The sequence below is a fragment of the Megalops cyprinoides genome, chromosome 13, assembly GCF_013368585.1.
Source record: "Megalops cyprinoides isolate fMegCyp1 chromosome 13, fMegCyp1.pri, whole genome shotgun sequence".
Lineage (NCBI taxonomy): Eukaryota > Metazoa > Chordata > Actinopteri > Elopiformes > Megalopidae > Megalops > Megalops cyprinoides.
In genome coordinates, this window is record NC_050595.1 from 31,962,136 (window position 1) to 31,983,329 (window position 21,194).

The 21,194-nt window shown below is 42.9% G+C and overlaps 1 protein-coding gene across 1 annotated transcript in view; it reads right to left on the bottom strand.

Annotated features, from left to right (window-relative positions):
• Positions 1-21,194, bottom strand: part of LOC118787672 (neuron navigator 2-like) — a 96,338-nt gene that overhangs the window by 63,360 nt on the left and 11,784 nt on the right. Inside the window, exons 4-8 of the mRNA XM_036543237.1 lie at positions 15,995-16,067; positions 15,407-15,647; positions 12,843-12,991; positions 2,373-3,471; positions 99-211 (exon numbers count right to left, since the gene is read on the bottom strand). Coding sequence (XP_036399130.1) covers positions 99-211; positions 2,373-3,471; positions 12,843-12,991; positions 15,407-15,647; positions 15,995-16,067 — 1,675 coding nt within the window. The remainder of the gene's footprint in view (positions 1-98; positions 212-2,372; positions 3,472-12,842; positions 12,992-15,406; positions 15,648-15,994; positions 16,068-21,194) is intronic.

Sequence of the window (21,194 nt, forward strand, 5' to 3'; positions counted from 1 at the left end):
ACCACACACGCCAAGGCTCCTACAGGCAGAAATAATGAACAGGATGCTCGTGAGATTAATGCTGCCTCAAGGGACAGATGTGTGTGATGACGCCCTACCTGTGAGGTCCTCCATGGAGGTCTGCACTGGCTTGCTGAGGAAGGAGGGGTCTCCGCCTCCTCCACCCGTCCCTGCCTCGGTTGTCACGGTTCCCGCCGTGTCTGGCTGCGACCTGCGGAACGGGTGCACAGAGTGAGGGGAGCTGCCATGCCCACTGGAGCCTGCATTATTCAACACTTCTCTCATTCACTTAGTGGTGCCAATCTGCCCAGCATAGCAGGAGAGGTCTCTGGCACCCGCTCTTCCAGCAGGAGGCTTCGACAGCAGCTTTAAATCACGGTTCCTCAGTGCGCTTACCAGCGGCAGATTTCTCAAAGGGGCATATTCTGGATCATTGCCATGGCCGCCTCATAAAACAAAAATCAGTACATAGACCATAAGTTATTTCTAGATCCATGGGAGCAGTAGAACAAAGAACAATGTTTCGACTATGACACTAACAAAGGCTTCATAGCTGAAATCTCTGTTGTTCTTTGTTCTGCGGCTCCCATGTCTGCAGATATAAATTAATTGATGGACTAAAACGTTTTTTCTTCTTCTTTTGAGAGTGACCCCAACTGCTGATTTTTGTGATTTTTATGGTTACACACCACAGTGCTTAGAGCACAATGGTACACCCACCATTCTCAGGTCTCATAAAACAGCCATGTGGATCAAACCCACTGCAGGCCTTCCTTCTGAAACACCGGAACAGCCTGGAGTGTGCTCAGCAGCATGGCATGTGGCAGGGGATATACACCGAGAGGTCCACGAGGAAGCGCCATTAACACCCTATGTATGCAGAGTTCTGGTGAAACAGATGAAGGAATATGACAGTCTAATGACTTGTTTCAGATCCTATCATCAGCAGGAAGCATGCAAGCACCTGAGGGTTACTGTAAAGTAAGGCCTTGCATGGGCTGAAACTGTCCTGCAGCAACCTGCTCAAAGAGCACTGAGGCTTCCTCTCTGAGAATGTGTCAGAATGCCCTCATTCTGGGTATGTTTCTAGCTGAGCCTTGAGATATACCTGGGGGTTCCCTGAGAAGAGTACAGTAATTTATCAAGACACATCTTAATATTTAAGTGCTAAGAAAGATTTGAGACAACAAGCAAATTATTAAAAATAAACAAATGTACAGCCACTTTGTTTGGTACAGTGTTACCACTCAAATCCAGTGTTTTTTGTGTGACTTTTCCTGTGACTTGTTAAGGATAAATACATAGTTGAATGATCATCTTCACAGCTGCAATGATATTCTGAAGACAGAATTGCAGAGGGAAACACTTACTGAGACACTGCTTTCAGATTAATTTGTTTTAACCAGGACATGAATCAATTACAGGCAATTGGCTTGCTGTGCAAACTAACAAGCCAGCCAATCTGTCAGCAATATGAGCACACTGACAATAAAACACATCAAACTAAATAACTGATATATTTCACAAGCGGTAAATGTAAACGATTGGGACAACTTTCTTGCGGATGTTTAAGGACAGTAGAATATCTGAGCTCTTTTCATCCATGAATTTCCAGGATGACAATATTTTCAAAGGTATTCAAGGATCATAGGATCCCTGTGGCAAGGATCAAAATCCGGGGCCACAGGAGTGAATATGCTGGTTACATCCAGCATACATTTATATTTGCACATAGAACATATAGAATTGCAGCAGACATACCCAAACCTGGTATTCTGTATGTGCACACATGATAGTCTGTTGTTGGTTTTCCTTGGTGGGCAAAACAGCAGCGAATGTGGGTATGCTTCGTGGTACTCAGAAATATAGATACATAAATGTGATCTGTACTATTTTCGAAAAATAATTTTCAGACATTATAGTACATATTTTTATACTTTCTTTTCGAAATTAATAAACTTGCTTTATCCGTGGATACATCAGTGCAATTGTGCTGCTCGGTTAACTCAGTAAGTATAACGTGCTCATAGTTTTCACTACCACATTTGCTATACTTTTTAACATTAAATCACTGTTTCCTCAAAGCTAACATTAGCTAAAATTCTTCCGATTTGAGAGTCAGAACTGTGTTATGCTGCTTATGTTGCAACTTATGTGAATCTGCACTGAAAAATAAATATTGCATTTGCAGAAAGTTTTTATGCAAAAAAGCTGCGGGCTTAGAACAAATGTTGCTTTGTTGCGTCACTTGTAAATGGCTATTCTGACCTACTGTTCTAATCACACCGGTTTGACCGTACGCGACCGTAGGTTAGAAAGTTAATCAAGTGGTTACAGGAGAGCACATAATTAAAACAACAGCAAAGGCTTACCTGTACATAAAGGGGGCCACAGTGGCGGTGTTGGGGTGGCTGTATTGCTGCTGAGGATGAGGTAGCTGAACGCTAACAGTGTTGCTGGCTGTTGACTGTGTTGTACCTGTACTGGCCATGGGGGCTGTGCTGTTGTGGGCCTTTCCCTCAGAGGAGGCCAGGCTGGAGGAAGAGCTTGAGTTCCTGTTCTCCAGCTGGCTCTTGTACAACGACAGCCCACTGGCCAGCCGCATACTGCGTGGCCTCTCCCCATCCTTACCAGTAGAGGGCGCCCCACAGGCCTTCCCTGTGCCGGAAGTCTTGGCCCCTGGCTTTGGTATGCTGCTATGCGCTGGGACTGAGCTCTCCTTTTTGGAACTGCTGACCTTGCCCCCCTTGGGAATAAAGCTGGCAATCTTGGAGGTCTTCTTTGGCTCTGCCTCAGGGGCAGCCACTGCCTCCTCCTTTGGCTCCTCCTTGGGCTCCGCCTTCTCAATGACGGATGTGCACTTGGAGCTCTCCTTGGCTTTGTCCTTCTCTCTGGGCTTGTCCTTGTCCTTCTCGGCCACCTTCAGGGAGCTCTTCTTGGTGGTGAGAGCCCTGCTGAAGGTGCGCTGGGCGATGCCCTTCAGGGCAATCTTGGGGCTGCTGGTGAGGCCAACCGAGCCGTTCAAGGGCCGTGCGTTGCCCTCTGCCTCCTCCAATGGCGCGGTGTTGGAGCCAGCTTCTACCTTCTCTACTGCTGCTTCACATGTAGTGACCATGCCATCTGTCGAATTCCCCGCGCTGGAGGATTTAGAGCCCCCTTTGCTGTTGAAGATCTTAAGCTTCTCCAACATGGACTTTTGAGCAATGGGGGTGGCCTTTGGGGGGGCCTCGACCAGCAGAGCGGATGGCTGCTGCTGCTTGGGAGGATCCTGTTTGACGGAGAACATGGAAGATGTGGCGCTGTGCTTGGCATTTAGAGACTTGCTCCTCCAGGGCTTGCTGGTGGAGTTGGGCTGGGGGATGGCAGATGAGGAGGAGGAGGAAGAGGACAGGGTGGAGCTGCCGATTGAACCTGAGGATGGGGCATGCTCACTCATCCCAGGAGGTTGCGTGCTGATAATCTCAGGTGGCTCTGTAGATAATGACAGATACATGGGGGAGAAGTGAGAACCTTGACAGCCATCAAAAGCCCCTACATAGATAGGAAGTGGCTGTAAGCAGCTTTTAGTTCAGAGGGAATTAGATGAAAGGATTAGAAGAACTGTAACTCGTCCACGATAAGAACTATCTGACACAGAACTCTCTGGACACACAGGCAGTGCCGCCACTGCATATAGAATACTTCACAACACTTTGAGAATAGCAACCTGCTGTCTCTGATAAAGTATACCACAATGCATCTGTGAGAACAGTCCATCTGATGCTGAGAACAGTCATTAGGTAATGACAACCAAATATAGGGTGCAGCTAACAGAAAAGTAGTCATTGAAGCAGGTCAACACACTGTACACTGTGCATCAAGTTAAAGACAAGCTAGTAAGTTAAGCTAATAGTAATGACGTTACTACTACAAAAACATATGTTTCCATAACAGGAGTGATCAGGAAAATAAATAACACATAACCATCAAAGTTACAACTTCTGCACAGCCCACAGGTGAGAGATCATGCAGCCCAAGTCTTTCAAATCAATCACTCTCATTAATTATAGTCATTATAGTCTTATATGTAGTAAAATGTTGAGAAGAATGTTGAAAACCTGAAATCACAAACACTGAAAGAAATATTACATACATGGAAATAAAAAATGTTCTGATTCTGCCAGCAGTCTAGGACTGTAGAAAATAAAACGGATCGTTTTTACCAGGATATTTTATACGACCTACCTTTGACAGTCCTTTGACAGTTTTGGGTAGTTGATAGTATGATATGTTATGACCCACGAGTTTCCAACAAAATGAAATCCTTTAACACACGCAGCAGTAAAAGCTTACTGAATCTACACACATCCAATGCCGAGGGACTAAAGTGAAGCAGAGTGAGAGGAAAAAAATGATTTGATTTAAAAAATAAAAAAAAACAAAAAACTTCAACTGCCTCTAGGAAGCAACCACCGGTTACAGTAAGCAGGTGCTTAAAATTCAAAACCAAACTGCCAGGGCAGAGTGTGTGCATGCTTGGTGAGTGCGGCCAGGCAATGCGTAAATCATCACAGAGCTTGCCTGTTCAGCGCTCGCCTCCCTCTGGGTGGGCGGGCTGCTACTTCACTCTGCCCCAGGACAGCCCACTGCACTCCCGACCCCAGACAGAATGTTCTTACAACATTGCATCAATAACACGACTTTGTGGCCGTGTTTCGCGAACACTGCATGTTAGCCGGGGGAAACTCCCATGTGACCCCGACAAGATAGCCGTTACCTCCCGGGACTCTGTTCATTCCAGGCCTTTCATCTTCCCTTCCCTGGACAGGGGCACAAAGTTTGGAGACATAATGTTCTGACGGTCTGCCTCATTCCCCTGCTCTGTTTCATAGTGAATGAGCTCTCCCCTACATGCACAGGCACACACATGCATACTTGCTTACTGTCTACAGTCAGTTACCTACTGGATTGTTAAATATTACATTGACAGTGGTGACAGCACTTCCTGGAGAGGACCCACCTAACACCATTCTAACAGCAAGATGGTTTAAATCAGATGGCTAAATGGGTTACCATGTTGTGGGCATGAAAGCTCCCTGTTACATTACATTACATTACTGTCGTTTAGCAGATACCAGTAGAGTGACATAGGTTACAAATTTTTACATGTTACCCATTTATAGAGCTGGATATTTACTGAGCCAGTTCTGGGTTAAGTACATTGCCCAAGGATATGACAGCAGGCTCCCATGGGAAATCAAACTGGCAACCTTTTGGTTACAAGTCCTGCTCCTTACCACTATGCTACATTGCCACTCATGTTACAGACTTACTATGGGACCCAGCATATGGGACATGCCTTTTCTAGCTTGAAACTCAGAATACTAAATCCTAACCATCCCCATGTTCACAAAGCAAGGCTTCTTTGTCGGAATAAAACTTATTTCGATCCTCTGGGAGTTGACTAACATAACATTACATTAACAGTAAAGCTATCATAGTTACAGAAATCAAATAAGACTGAACAAATCTAGCTGTGTTTTAGACGTGTTTCATCACATAACAGTTATCTGTGCTGAATATTGTATTTTTGGTGTATTCCATGATTATTCTGAAGCTATAACACACCCATTCCAATTGATCACAGTCAAGCGTGCTGGTATGAGCTTACCTACCTCATGATGAGCAAGGCTCTCAACAATATGTTCTCAGATGCGCTCTTGGACGGCAGTGTAGCATAGTGGTAGGAGCACAGCTTGTAACTAAAGGGTTGCTGGTTTGATTCCCCGCTGGAGCACTGCTGCCATACCCTTGGGCAAGGTATTTAACCCAGAATTACCTCAATAAATATCCAGCCACATAAATGGATAACATAAAAACTGTAACATATGCAAGTGGCTCTGCTGGTAATGTAATGTAATGTAGAGAGGAGGTGACACCCTGCCCCACCCCACAGGGGTAAAGTAAATGACTAACCCTTGTGGTGTCCACCTGGTCCAGTCATTCATAATAGCGTGTTTTATTGCTTAGCTTGTAATGGCTCAATTATTATCATTAGTAAACCTCATTTGAAGGAAAGCACACAGAAACAGAGTGGGCCCCTATAGAGGTGGCTGTAACCTCCTGAACTCTATGTTTCCCCCTCTATGTTCCTACTTCCCCCTCTCCCTTTCTCCTGGAACAGGGCCTGTCTCAGGGGACTCCAAACCTCAGCTGGGTCTGGCTTATGGGGATATTTGGAGGCCCCGCACGACTGCTCTGTGGACCGGACCCCATTTCGTAGGTCAAGTGCGTGGAAATTATGCTTGTCAGAAGCACTTAAGCGCATCCTTTACTGCACTCAGCGACATCAAAGCCCAGTGTTTTCCCACACATAATTAATAAAACCTGCTACTAATCGTTGATTTAAAATGGGATGGGCTTAAGTGCTTAAGAGTGCTACATCAGCTCACAATATTAATTTCTAAATTTACTGTTTTTTTCCAGTTTTCTTCACTCTCAGCTATGCTACAGAGTCCTACCTGGACCCAACTAATGATGATAATGATGCAATACCGCTAGAACATTCTGACAAAGCTGTCACAATATTACAGTATGTGTTAGCTGGTGAAGAATCATTTATATTCATGCCATGGGCTAATTACTCATTTAATCAAATATGCACAATATCTATCTGCCATATCTATCTGTTCTGCACTGACAGAACAGAGCAAAGAACAGAAAACTGTACATGTTCCAAAGTGTTTACATTTAATCTCACATTGTAGCTTTCACAAGCACACAAACTACAGACAATCTGCGCTGTTTGGCGAGCATAATCATTTACTCCACTTACGCGATTGGTGTCAATTATTCTGTGAATTATTTGTTTTATTGTTAATCAAGGAGGATAAAGGGGAACAGGTTGAAAGTAATGATAGATTTAAAGGTAATGTTTCAGCCTCCCCTGTTTCCAGCTCACTAGCTGCCACAGATGTGCTGCATAAACCTATGCAATGATCCACTTATGAAACACACCATGAATAAAAGGAGGCCAGTGATGTCAAACGAGCTTCTCCTTGCCATGTGAGTATCATGAGAACGTCTGAGTCAAGGAGCTGTCTGACAAAAGAGAATATTTATTGTATTCCACCAACTAATGATGTCTTCATAAATCTACCCACAGAAAAACAGCTAAATCTCAGCTCCTCAGCCCTTGTTCTTTGTCACTAATGAACTTTTAAAATTCCTCCACACAAATAAATACAAATGAAATGACTCTGGTTAAGCTGCCTGTGTTTCCACCAACTCCGATTCATTTCTCTAGGCAGATACTGCTGGACAGGACTGAAGACTGTTCCCTGCAAAATGACAATATGACGCTACATCTATTCATAGTTACAAATATTACAAATGATGGTAGCAACTTTGGTAATATCAGGAACTGTGGTAGTAAGCCAGTCCCAGTAACATGACAGATGTTGTACATTGAAGAGGTCTTTCCAGTTACTACACAGAAAGGCATGAGATGCTCTGCTGTGGTATAGCAATTATATGTTTACAAGATTTCAAGTTCCTATAACTTTACACACCCTCAGCCAGTGCAGAACTACAAGAAATACAAGTAAACCCCTTAACTCCCTTCAAACTTAGGAAATGCCTTTCATAAAAATTATGTTCTTACACATGGCATCAGTGGACTGTGGCTTACGTGGACATACTGAAACACTGGTTGAATCACTGTCTCATTCTAGAGTGGATGTTCACAAAGCACAGGCACACAATCTTCACTCATACTGACCAGAACAGAGAATATGTTCTGGCTTTTCTAGAGACATCTCCCGGCTGAGCTTTTACAAATCCCACATCCACATATCCCAATGAACATGCTTACTGGGCGAGAAACATTAAAAAATACTGACCTGCACTCAGCACTGAATAGTTGAAAAGAGAATCTGCAGACTGAGATCAGGCAGCATATCTGAGGCCCTCCTACCTTCAGACAAATGATAAAACACCCTCCCACTCTCTTCTCTCCTCTCTCCTTGATCCCTGCCTGCCGAATCCTGCCCCCACCTCCCTCTTCTCATGGTCAACTCCATTTTGGAGGGGCTGAATTTGACAGCTGGGAAAAATCAATGCCCCCCATGATGGGATACTGGTGACGATGGAGGGCTAATCAACTCTGACCAATCGATGACATCACAGACTGCCTCTATCACTTCACATCACAACTATCACTTAAGTGACAAGCCAGCAGCTGACTTCTGATTGACAAGCACAGAGGCACTGGAAGATGGCTGATCTGGGTCAGCTCAGAGAGATGTACAGTAACCCATCTCCCTTCTTCCCTCCCTCTCTCTTTGCTTCCCCCACACACCCTCTCTTTCCACACCAAAAGTGCAGTAATTAGAGACCAATCAATGTGCTGTGAGAGACAATCCAGCATAGCATAAATGCTGGTCTCAGTGCAGACACACACAGTCTCTGTGTACTGTGCATATAAAAACCCTGCTATATGGTCAAAGAATATTATTGTTTCGTGTGTTGGAGGCATCACAGGAAAGCAGCCAGAAATCACACACCTATTTTACAATTCCCCACTATAATTATAACAGAATTACATTCATAAAGGATTATAATTATTTTATAAGTCTTCAATACTCCACTGTGACCCACCATGGGGACAGTGGATCTAACTAAACACTGCAGCACTCACACTGACCCAGTGACTGAATGGAAAAATACAATATTACCACACCCTGTCCAGTGCCCAACATCACATGACCCAGGGTATGAATGGAAAAATACAATATTACAGCACTCAGTAAAGTGCCCAACATCACGCTCTGCCCAAATATACAAATACCACTAAACCATACACAGAGCAGCAGCCCAACATCACACTAAATCTGATCTGAAGCTGAATGTATAAATACAACTTTACTATACACAGTGCAGCTGTCAAAGGTCCATGACCTCACTCCATTCTCCGTTCTAATAAATCCAACACCGTCTTAACTGAAAGGCCTTGGTGGCCATATCGTTACAGCTACTAGTAAGGTATAGGTAAGCACAGAAAGTATACGGTAGGGCTGGGCGATACGGCCAAAAATGTTATCACGATAAAAATTTTCATATCAGTCGATATCGATAATCATAACGATTAATGTCAAATCATTAAAGTTTAAAGGATGATTTTTGCTCCTGAGTGAAGGTTGAAGAAAACAGACAGTTAATTGTGGTTTTAAACTACTCTGTATGGTCAGAACATGACAAACACCTGCCAAACAGCAAAACATTTCACAAATCTGAGGCAGAACATTCAAAACAATTATAATGATAAAATCTTTTTTCAACATCAAAATATGCATGAGTAAAATTAAGTAAAATCCTTTTTCAGTCCCTTTTCCTCAACAAAATAAATATCTTAATAGAAAAATTAAGTGCTGCAGTGTGATACAGCACACATGTAAAATGCAATATGCAACTGCGTTTGTGATGTCTTGTTTTTTTTTGTTTTTTTTTGTTGTAAGGCATGGTCCTGGAAAATGCTGATCCAATTGTTTGCTTCTGGGTAGTGACACTGGGTACTGGCCTGGTGCTTGTCAAGGGTCCACTAACAACACTCGTTGGGGACTGCAATTTCTTACTTTCTGCGTGTTCTAACAGGTGACACTGTTTCAAATGATGAAACAGGTTTATGGTGTTGCCCGTCTTTGATGGCACATGTCTTCGGCATAGTTTGCAGTGCACGCTGCTCTGTTTTTTGTCAGATTGTAAATAGTCAAAATATCACCAAACTACTGAAGTTGAGTGACCTTTCTTGTTGACGATGTCTTCGTCCTTTGAGTTGGTCATGGGCACTGTTTTTTCTTTGGTGTTGCTCATTTTGCTTATTTTGCTTATTTCGCTCCAACTACAAGCCTGTCAGCCACTGTGTCTGTAAACAACACAAACGTGCTGGCCTGAATTTATACCTCTCACCGTGTAACCTAACTTGCGCAATGAATGCCTCTGTTCCTGCAACATGAATGGCAGTTTGTGATTCATTTCTGTTGTTGGATTTTCTTATAATTTTAATTCTTATAATTTAAGTAAACGAACCACACCAAAAGCGTGCTTGGAGAAAAGCTTTATTTGGTGGAGATGGAATCAGGCAGAATCTCTGCCTGCAAAGCTTTAATTCAGAGAACTGTTACCGTCATCAGCCTTTTATACCATGAAACAAACAGCAACAGACAATAGATTTACAATGTTGCGACATCAACCTATGCTCCCAATGCAAGTCAGAATCTTTTGATGCTAAAGGCTCCTTTGTCTGGTGGTGGTTGCCAATGGCCCAGTTGTATTCTACAACTGATGGCTATCGCCTGCCTTAATCAATTGCCCTTGGCTCCAACTGTAACGTGGTGCCAGAGGTGTGGAGCTTTCTTTGTAACTATGATAATGAGGCCGCCATTCTCAACAGTTCCCTTATTCTGAAAAATGTCTGGTCAGAGGTTACTATAATCTTACACTGTGCATGCTATCTAAGCATGGAAATGAATTATATCAAGCATTTATCGAACATTTGTTATATTTCTATCGAGGAAAATTATATTGCGATAATTATTGTTATCGTTTTATCGCCTAGCCCTACAAATATGGTTATATTATGAATCTGCTATGAGTGGAACTCTAAGTAAGTTCTAAAAATAAAACCAATTGGCACAAGGCAGGCCCAAGGGCTGTTAGTCTTGGATGCTAGACACTTCATGCAAATAGATAAGGTGATGTCATGAGGTCTTCATCCAAATGATTTCTCAACAAACTGACATGTAGTTAAGAGAAACAGACCATACAGATTAAGCAATCAAACACTGCAACATCCAGTCTCACTGACGTGCACATACAAATGATATATAGCAGGATATATGAATACAACAGAACTCGGTATGTTACCTGTGAAACTCCCAGAGAACTCTCCCACTCACTGATCCATGGGCTGTATATGAAAGCAGCGAGTTATGTCTGACCAATCTCTGTTTACATCTCTTACTCATCCTGGCTTTCATTACTGCCGCCCATTTTTCAGGCACACCCCTGGATCACGACCCTACCCCACGCAGCCACTGAGCAGGAAATGAATGTCCGAGGTGCCGAGAGACCTGCCTGTCTTTGGTGCCCGAGTCCAGTGGGAGGCCATCAGCTCCTAATTTCAGGGAGCAGGGGTAATGCCTGTTAATGCACCCGTAATAGTGGTGGTGCCGACAGCCCAGTCATTATGGATAAAAGACCCTCTCCAGAAACAGCTGTTTCCCACTGCCCCACACATCCCACATGTTCCTTAGCAACAGAGTGGATTTAACCCTTCACTGAGCTGGCTTTGTCCCAAATCTACTCAACACGCTCATAAAGAAGGTGTCTAAGAATGTCACGTCATGTCTTAAGCATGTAAACAACAACACACAGAGTAACCGAGGTCCTACAAAGACACTGTGGCAACCAGTATTTCTCGGTCTCACCACAGCCAGGCATGTCACTAGATGAAATACTGACACTGTTATCATTTAGTAAGAAGGTGTGTATTACAGTACAGTTTACGTTTCACTGCACTCACCTGATGTAACAGGGACGTAGGCTTGACACTTACTATAATCAGAGAATTACCACATACAGAGTCAAGACCCAAGTTTTTCTTTTTTAAAAAAATTCTTTTTCAGGATACGTGTAAATAGAGACAAACAATCTGGGCTGAAGCTGTGTGCGGTTATTGCTTCATTTGTGCGATACAGTTAAGGCATCACTGACACTTACTACTAAAATGCAAGTGTAAAGGTTGCTCTCCTATGCTACCTATGCAAATGTGTCACTACAACCTACAATCTCTAAACTGAAGCATTATGAGTTGTGTACAGGGTTCAGACACTCTCTTTCCAAGACCAAGAGTGTAAGCAAAACTGAGGATTCACCACCTCTGGTTCAAGCATGCCATTATGGTGCTCTGTGGGGTAAGACAGACTAACACTGTCACCACATCAGCAAGACCACAGCTGCTGCCTCTGGTCTATTCTGGGAGCAACCAAGCTGAAGCTCATGCTTCTCATGATGCTGTGCTCCTTCCTGGGCCTGACACCTCAGTCCCATAAACAACTCCATGCAACAGTATCTCCAATGTGAGATATGATTTCTGCCGTATAATTCATAGCGTCTCCGTGCTGAAGGGCCAAGACCACTCACACTGTACGTGTCTGTGTTAGGAGGTAGTCTGAGCCTTTCTGGTAAACTCATTGTGTTTACAAAACTACAACTGAAGCAGTCTCTGGAAATATAATCTATGTTACCATAGAGCTTGAAGTATATCCTTTCAGTTCAGGTAGCATGGAATCTCCTGCGGATGGGAGTTCTCCCAAAAATAATGGATGTACATTCAAACCCACTCACATGAAACTGGTTAAACAGACAGGAACCAAGATTATGCAAACTAAAAGAGGACGACCCCGTAGCCTTGGTACACCCCAAACCCATGTTTCTTCTACTAATCAGTATGCATAGCCACCAGCATCAGGTCATTCAACCTTATGTGCTAGAATGAACTGCACAGAAAAGATTTTCACTGCTTTACATTTTAAGCTATCAGGATCCCATTAGTAAACAATTCACAATGAATAAGAATAAGAATAAAACTCTAATTATGCACCAAGTCCAGAATCTGTGTCATAAAGGCAACCTGTATGCTGAAAATAGCTTACAAAAGCTAAAGAGACAGAGACAACAAACACAATTAGAAGAGAGGCAGCTAGAAGGCAGTGCAAGAGCAACCAATCAGGATGTACCAGCACCTTTCTGTTTTTGGAGTTTCAGACTGCCCCAATGTTGATGTTCCCTGCTCCATAACTCACCTTTCTCATGGCTGCTGGACGGCCGAGAGGAGGACCTGGACTTGTCAAAGTTGTTGAAGCTCAGGCTGCGCCTGTTGCCGGCACTAGCTGACACACGGGGCTTGCCCTCGCTGCCTGCAGCTGACATCTTCGTGGTGGGGCCTGGGAGCCTGTGGTCAGACCGAGACACCAGAGACAGCCATGAGAAACAGGAAATGCTGGCCATGAGCACTGTACTCAGATCAGCACTCATCTGCGCACTTGCAGCTCAACTGTTCTGACCCCCAGTGCTTTACTTGAAGTGGCATTATGATTACTATTACTGCTATCATAAAGGTGTATGTGTAGGTGGTACAAAATCAAATTACATACTTCCATTACATTCTTCAAATACATAATGAATGCTAGGGAGATGGACAGTGCTGTATGCATTCAGTGGGTCAAAGAGCTGTCATTATATATTCAGCAGATATGGGCATGAATGTCTCTGAGGACGGGCTGTGACTGCTGCTGATATTATAGAGCAATCTCCCTGCCTCCTGCCTAAATATGTCTAAATATGTAGTTTAGGACAAATCAGTCAGTGCTGACTGACTGGGGACATATGCTCAGCCACAAAACCACATCAAAATGAATGACGGGGACATTGACATGATGTTGACTTGTGAACCAACAGCTACCTTTCCATCTGTTTACAGCATTTCACATCAAATTTACTATTAGCTTTTTTAGACCATGTGACTATTTTTAATTCTGTTTTTAACATTCTCAGCTGAGATACATTCACATGTTTCATTTTAAAAGACTAATTCATGATGATGTCTAATTACTCTCAGTGAAGCACTGTTATTAGCTTTGCCTTAAATGAAGATCTGTTCCCTTATCCTCAAAAGACTCATTCATGGGGACAGCATAGATGATACTTCTTCAGCCTTACATTATCTCATTATTTTATCTTACAGCTGGAATTGGGTTAATATTATTGCATCCTTTTACAAACCTGCAGCTTAGCCATAAAAACACAACCTTTATGGCAAGTGAGTGGATGTGGCCAGAGCTGTTTAATGCAAGAAGATTCCTGAGCTCTTGTAATCTTTCAGCATGTGTACACTCCATATACAAGAACAAGACATACACATAGAGTACATATAAGGTGGTGGATAACATAATAAGAAGTGTCAAATACAGTGGAGCAGCATTCACAAACACAGAAGCAAACTTTTCAATGAAAAAGTGCTGCTTAAATCTTCTGCTGGAAGCAACTGGGACATGTAGTTTGAACATTTTGACCAGTAGGTGGGGACAGTGTACCACTATACGCCAAAAGGGTTTGGACTAGCATGTACATGAACCACTCCTGGGGAGAAGAAAAGGAACAAGCAGAAATTAAAAGTAAATGTTAACTTAAAATAGGTATTTATTTTGCCATTTTTTACAAAGGAAACCTTCCTTTAATCCAATGTGGATTTAGATAATGTTCAAATTAGATAATGGGAATAATTGATGAAAATATATATTTGTAATTAATAATTTGTATGAAAAAGGTGGAATTGCCCATTTTCTCTCAGAGCACAGCCCAATACAGCTGTATTCCTGGTAAAATCACATATTCATTAACTGTCATGCACACACCAATCACAGTTGGGGCCAGGGGTTATGTAAAGGTTTCTCACACTCCATTAAGTGGATATCTCAAATGAAGCGTGACTGTGGGGAAGGGCTCTCAAACTGACCCGGGATGGTTTTTTTAAGCATGCACGGTGGGTGGGGAAGGAAGGGGGTGAGGGATGGGGGTGTGGGACACAAAAAAGAGCTGACCTAGAGGACTTTCTCTGACCCCTGAGCGCTTTACTGTGAGAGCAATTCCTGGTTGGAGGACTGTAGGATGAGATGATAAAGATGGAGAAGAAGAAGAAGAGAGGCACAAGCACATGTTACGATGCTCGAGAGACATGACCTGTCAGATGCTGCCGTGTGATCAGAGAGAGAGAGGAAGCAAGAAATGCACAGATATCAGCCCCTCCCGCTCCCCAGAAAACAACAGTACAAGAAGACACTGATGAATGAACTTGACTAGTAGTAAGCACATCACTGATGTCATTAATAAAACATGGAAGATAGGTATCTTGAAATGCAGACACCATCGCTGAGGGAAAAATACATTAATTTTAATGTATTTTTTTTAACAAATTAACATGCAGCAAAAAGAGTATCATTAATAAAAGACCATCGCCAAAAATGGCATCTGGGTAGTGATGCTTAAAGACAAAAAAGACTTGTTTAAGAAAATATCTTTAACCAAAGTGCCCACATGTACTTCAAAGACAACATGTAATGCATTTACCTCCATTTCAGGAACTCTGGAGGAAAGAGTTAACATCAAAGCTATGCAATGACAAAAACAGAAAAGCACATTAAATGCAGTGAAGGAAGGCCCACGTATTTGGAAACCATGGTGAGGGTTCACGGACTACGATGTGCTAGAGTGGCTAACCTCCTTCAGTTTCAGGGAGTCCAAGACCAGGGCCAAGCCACAACGCTTAAACTCCTCTTTTCCCAGCATGCATCACACGGTGGGGGCTTACCTGGACTGCATCTCTGCTTGTGCTTTCTGAGTGTGTGCTGAAGGGGCAAGCAGCTGGCCGTGCATGCTGGTGGGGTTCCCAGCTGGGGTGGGGGACTGCTGGCCAAGGGTGCTGCTCTGGTGGGACAGGGGCTGGTGGTGGTGATGATGGTGGGAAGCTTGTTTCTGGGACTGCTGCTGCTTATAGCGGGACAGGCTGAAGAAGAGCCCCAGGATGGCCTTCAGGTTGCCATTCCGTATCTCTGTGTGGTAGGGAGAGACACGGGCATGACGGGGTTATGGTTAGAACTTGTCCATCCTGAAAACACCATGGCACACTAAAGCTTACTTCTGCAAATAAAAGATATGTTACACTGCTTCTAGTATCCATTACAGTTATTATATTTTTTCTTATGGGAGAGAAAACTGGTGTGACCACTATAATAGACCAGCGACTAACATTAATCAATTTCCCCAGCCACAAATCTAAATATTCAGAATATTAATACTTGATTCATAATTCCCGTGACTGTAATTCCTGATGGTTTAAAACAGCAGATTTAGAGTGTGCTCTAGTCTCCAGGTAAGTGAGGAGCTGTGAAGGGTTTACCTTCTGCAGACAGGCCCTGGATATTGACGCCTTTGGCTGCCAGGAAGCTGAGGCAGGCATCAATGTTCTCAATCTGGGGGAGAGAGTAGACATGCACGGACATGAGGAACCCACACTACCTCTGTATGGCAAAGGGCATTGCTAAAGTACAGTGGACATGCTTTTCCACTACAGAATTAAATATGGATTTGATTAGGATTAATATTGCATAACAGAGGACATGTGAACAAGAAGAGTTGTAACCTAGTTTCAGTCTCATAAGTCTGGTTAAAAAATTAATGCCCTGACAAGCAATATGGAGTAGCTCCAAGGTGTAATCAACGGAAGGAAAATCTCAGTTATATCATTCTAACAAGCAAGGGCAAAGGCAGCTAAAGCAAACTAATGAAAATGTTACACATAAAGCAGAGTATCACCAGTGGCACTGCAAAACTAACATGTACATCTTTTCCCCCTCTCCAAATGTTAATATCTTTTTTTTTTGCTTCGATGTTACACTGAAACTTACCACACGACCATTTACTCAAACAACACTTACAAAACAAATAATGGTATGTGGTATCTGTTTCTCAGCCTGGCAGAGGTGAGTCAGAGATAAATTGTGCATTGTATTCAGAGGGATGAGTACTGCAGTAAAACTGCATGTGAAGCTTACAGCTATGCAGGACTACTGAGTGCTTTTTACTCACTGCTGTCACTAAAACCACGTCAGTGCTAACCCAGTTCTGCTGCAATATGTTCTGTAAGGAGAGGCTCTGACAGACCAGCACTCACTAAGCACATCAAGACCTTTGCAGTTTTCACATATGAACTCCGGGCGATGTCCGCAGAATCAGGTCCGCACATTGTCCAGAGTTGCCCTTTCACACATGTAGCACACAACAGGAGCTTGTCCGTGTCAGATGCGTTCTCACCTACTGGAAATACTCCGTTTGGTTTAGGCGAAGGGTGGCGTCTGGGTACAGTGTTCAGGAGGCAGGACATGATGCAAAAAGTACGCTGCAGAAATCGCAGTGGCTGTATTCAAAACAGCCTACTGCATACTGTGTACTGCGTACTACACAAGTATACACTGTATACTGCATGCTATTTTTCAGTGTAGTACCCAGTATGCAACCATTAATGATTACATTTGTAGTATGTTACATTGTCGCGTTGTGAGTTCAGAAACGTCTAGATTTCCTCTTGGTATTTTCCAGTTAGACGCCACTTGCATTCTAACAAGTGAAAAGTATTGACGAGTTCACAAAAAGTATGCGCGAGTTGAAGTATTTTCAGGTTTTTTCTTTTCAATGTCGTACCGTTCGGTGGTACGGGCACATAATGTGGCATGGAGGAAGAGAAGGCGAACATAGCTATTGTACTTTTGGGTAGCCTATACAAAAATATCACACATAGCGATTCAAATGGTGCTACCGGTACACATAATTTATTATTAATTATACATTTATTATAATAGGTAAGGTAAGTTTTTGTTGTTTGCTATGTAATGTTAGGTCACCATTTCACCTATCTCACTATACCTATCACTATTACTTAGCTACAGCTTAGCTAGCTACTAACCAGATAATAAACTACTAACCAACGTTATTAATCATCAAAAGAGACAAGTTTTGGCAGTATAGCTATAGCTAACTATCTCTTTAACGATCATTGGACTCAAAATAGCATGTATTTGGGAGTATCCGCAATGTCAACGAATGAGTGGAAAGCAATATGCAGGCACGCGGAAAAGAGTACGAAGCAGATGTTTGTATTCTTCCCGTTTCGTGCCAGTTGCATGATAGAAAGATAGAAACGTCATCAACACGCCCACTCGCTCGCCGTGTATTCTCCGGAACATGACCTGCTCTATTCACATGTGGACTCAATCCGACGGACTTTGTACTAGGGAGCTGGCAGAGTGAAGTCCATCTCATGTCCAGTCCGACTGATTCGAACATTTGCGTTCTCACATACAGCTCCTCCAGGTAATGGCTAGATAAGTTCCAGCTTTCAGTGCATGTCTGAAAGGGGCTCTTATCTGACTGCAAGTCAAGCCGTGCTGAGAACAGACTGAGAACAGACTGAGAAACAGTCCAGGGTGTGCATCACACCAGGTGAACTTACTAAAGCCTTTTTTTTCTTAAACACCAACTTAGATCATCCAATTATTTAATAAATAAAGGTACATCAAAAATATATCAAAGTCAATTATGGTGAACAGTCAGAACCATTCAAGAATAAACAGCATACAGAAAATTTCTGTTCCGTTACTGAGCAATTGTTCTGTATTCAATCACCCATGTGGGTGTGTGATGGATGTCAACATGAAAAAAATGAAAAATCTTCAACTGGTTCTGCGGCAGTGCATCTAATGGACTATCACAGTTACTACAGTTTTTATAACATTTGAGCATGTTGTAGATCAAAGCCAAAACAACATCCCATCCATTCTTTACAAACCAAACACTACTACTATCAGCAGGTTCAGTCTGGGATTACATTTACATAGAACTTAATACCGAATACTAATTACAGATGTGTGAATAAAGGGTGTGTGAAAACTTCCACTTGTAGCCATTTTAAAATGCTAGCCCACTAAAAGCTGATTCAGCAGTAAATGAAAGAGCTTTGTCACTCTGAGAAGGAAATAAACAGAATAAAAAATCTGTAAGAGCAGGACAGTGTAACATGACCTCCTCTCCTTAGCTCACATAGAGCAAGATCCAGCACCCCGACAGGAAACCTGCTCACACCCTTCCCCAAATTCCTCACCCCTCTGAAATTACGGAGCCCGACATGGGGGGTAAATATAACCCCTCCACCCCTCCACCAAAATGCAGGACAGAATCAGCTTCTTAAACCACAGCAAAGACATCTGAAGGATTTCAGAAACACACTGTCAACAGCACTCCACAGCTAATGCATAGAAGCTGTTTGCTCTGTTTATGGCAATGAAATCAGAAAGAAAATCAGACAAAAAAGTCTTGTTTGACACTAAGGATGCCAGGAGACTCTTGCAGCAAATTTTACATGACCTGTTGTAAACCTTATCAAAAGGGAACTTAGATGGGGTTTCTGTGCTGAGAAAACATTTAGCAGCCTGTCATCTCATTTCTAACACTGTTTGCTGTGTCAATGTTGGGTGAAATGTGTGGAAACTAATCTCTAAGCAAACACAGCTGGGCTTTAACCATTATAAATGCCATATCAGTGAATGTTTGCACCTGACTCAAGGAACAAACATTTGACTGGGTTGTAATGAAAGCATCTCTCCGCGCTTGTCTGACATTACCACTGCCACATCAATACCAACCTGTAGCCTGTAAAAAATACTCACCTACAACAACACCATATTTACACACCATCACTTATATATCCAATACTCCTACAACCACCGCAAAAGTACAGTGGCAACAACAGTAACCATCATCTTCATCACAACACCAGGTCCTCACAAGTGGATTCACACTCATGACACAAAAGAGTGGATACAGAACGCTAACCATCCCCAAGAGTTCCTAATTCTTACCTGTGTAAATCTGCATTAATTCTTAGTGGACCCAAAGGATGGGCTGTGTGTTGCTCCTGTAGGAACTCTACATAACCTCACTCCAGACAGCTGCTACTTTTCTAGCCCCTGCAGCAGTGATTTTGTATGAGAGCTCAAGTGTGCAAGGGCATGATCATTTGTAGGAATCCAACATCGCAGTGTCTTTAAGACAGACAGTGGTGACTGACACAAAGCTTTTCAGATTTTGGCAAGGTCAAATAAAGTGCAACATTTCATTGAGAACATCTTGAACACAGGTTAGGTTGTACAGTGTCAGCCAGTTTCATAGCTACTACTTCAGTCAGATGCAAGCACCGCAGACTATGATGCAACTCTCTAATATGTATACTACTGATTTAGAGCACCTCTATGTCAGTCTCGCAATGACTGTCAAGTACTTGCAAAGATGAGTAAACAAAATGAGGAACACATATAGTGTATATGCGCTGAGTACATTTTAGAATAACTCTTTCAACGCTATTTCATGTATACATTCACCAGTGAGCACTTACTATGCAAAAGAGTAATTCAGAAAGTTTCACAGCCTCATCACGGCAGGCTTACCTTACAGCAGCATATTGATAACTGAAAGAAAGCTATTAGAACACAGACCAATGCAGGTGGTTCCTCAGAGGGCACACATACACTTACAGTAGGTTTCCCATTCTGCTTGGCATTGTACTGTGCTTTGCCTGCTCACAGGTATTGTAATGAATTGTCAGGATAAACCATTGTGACCTGCTGAAAGTGCTGCTTATCAAGCATAAGTAAATAACAGGGAGACATGAAGTACGTGACCAGGCAGGTGCTCCACATTAGGCTGATCAAACAACAATAACAATAGCCAATGTACTCTAGCCTGACTAGGGCTATTACAACCAAAGCCATGCTCAACTCTGCTTGCATGGGTCACTTACCAAGAATCAGACAAAGATCTTATGGTAAATAATGAATATTTATAAGCTGACAATATTTCTGGCAAACTATGTCATTATCAAGCACAAAATTTTCACGTTTCTTTAATGCTGGTTGCGCTACAGCTGACTTGTATTGAAAGAAACAGGACACATGTGAATGGAACCTCACTCCCATGAGCTGGAACTGCAGAGTGTCCTACAGCTCTTTCTGTTGCTGTCTTGCTCCAGTCTGAATGCATGAACTGACAATGTTTGGTGCAAATGATGTATTCCTGTAAACCTCCATTATTCCTATGGGGAGTGACTGTGTTATCAGGTTCATTTTAAATAGACTGCTCTTCACTGGTGTTTCGGTTAAACTGATTTGGTAAGGTAGCTGAGGAGCTGAACTCCAGCTGTGGGAAGGCTGCTCTGAACACAAGCTGGTTGATGATACCAGACCAGGTAGGTGTGACCAAGAGTGTATTTAGACTCAAATGCTTAGATTACTCATTATAAGCTAAGCTGGCATGTGCCTGTCTTCAGGGAATTCAAATATATGTCCATGTCAGTAGTAGGCTGGCCAAAGGAAGTAGTATGAACAGCTTCACAGTGCCTGCTGGAAACTGGAGGTTTGACATGAGATGGGAGTACACTCAGTTGTAGCTGTGGGCGGCAGTGTAGCATAGTGGTTAAGGAGCAGGACTCGTAACTGAAAGGTTGCCGGTTCAATCCCCGCTGGGACACTGCTGCTGTACCCTTGGGCAAG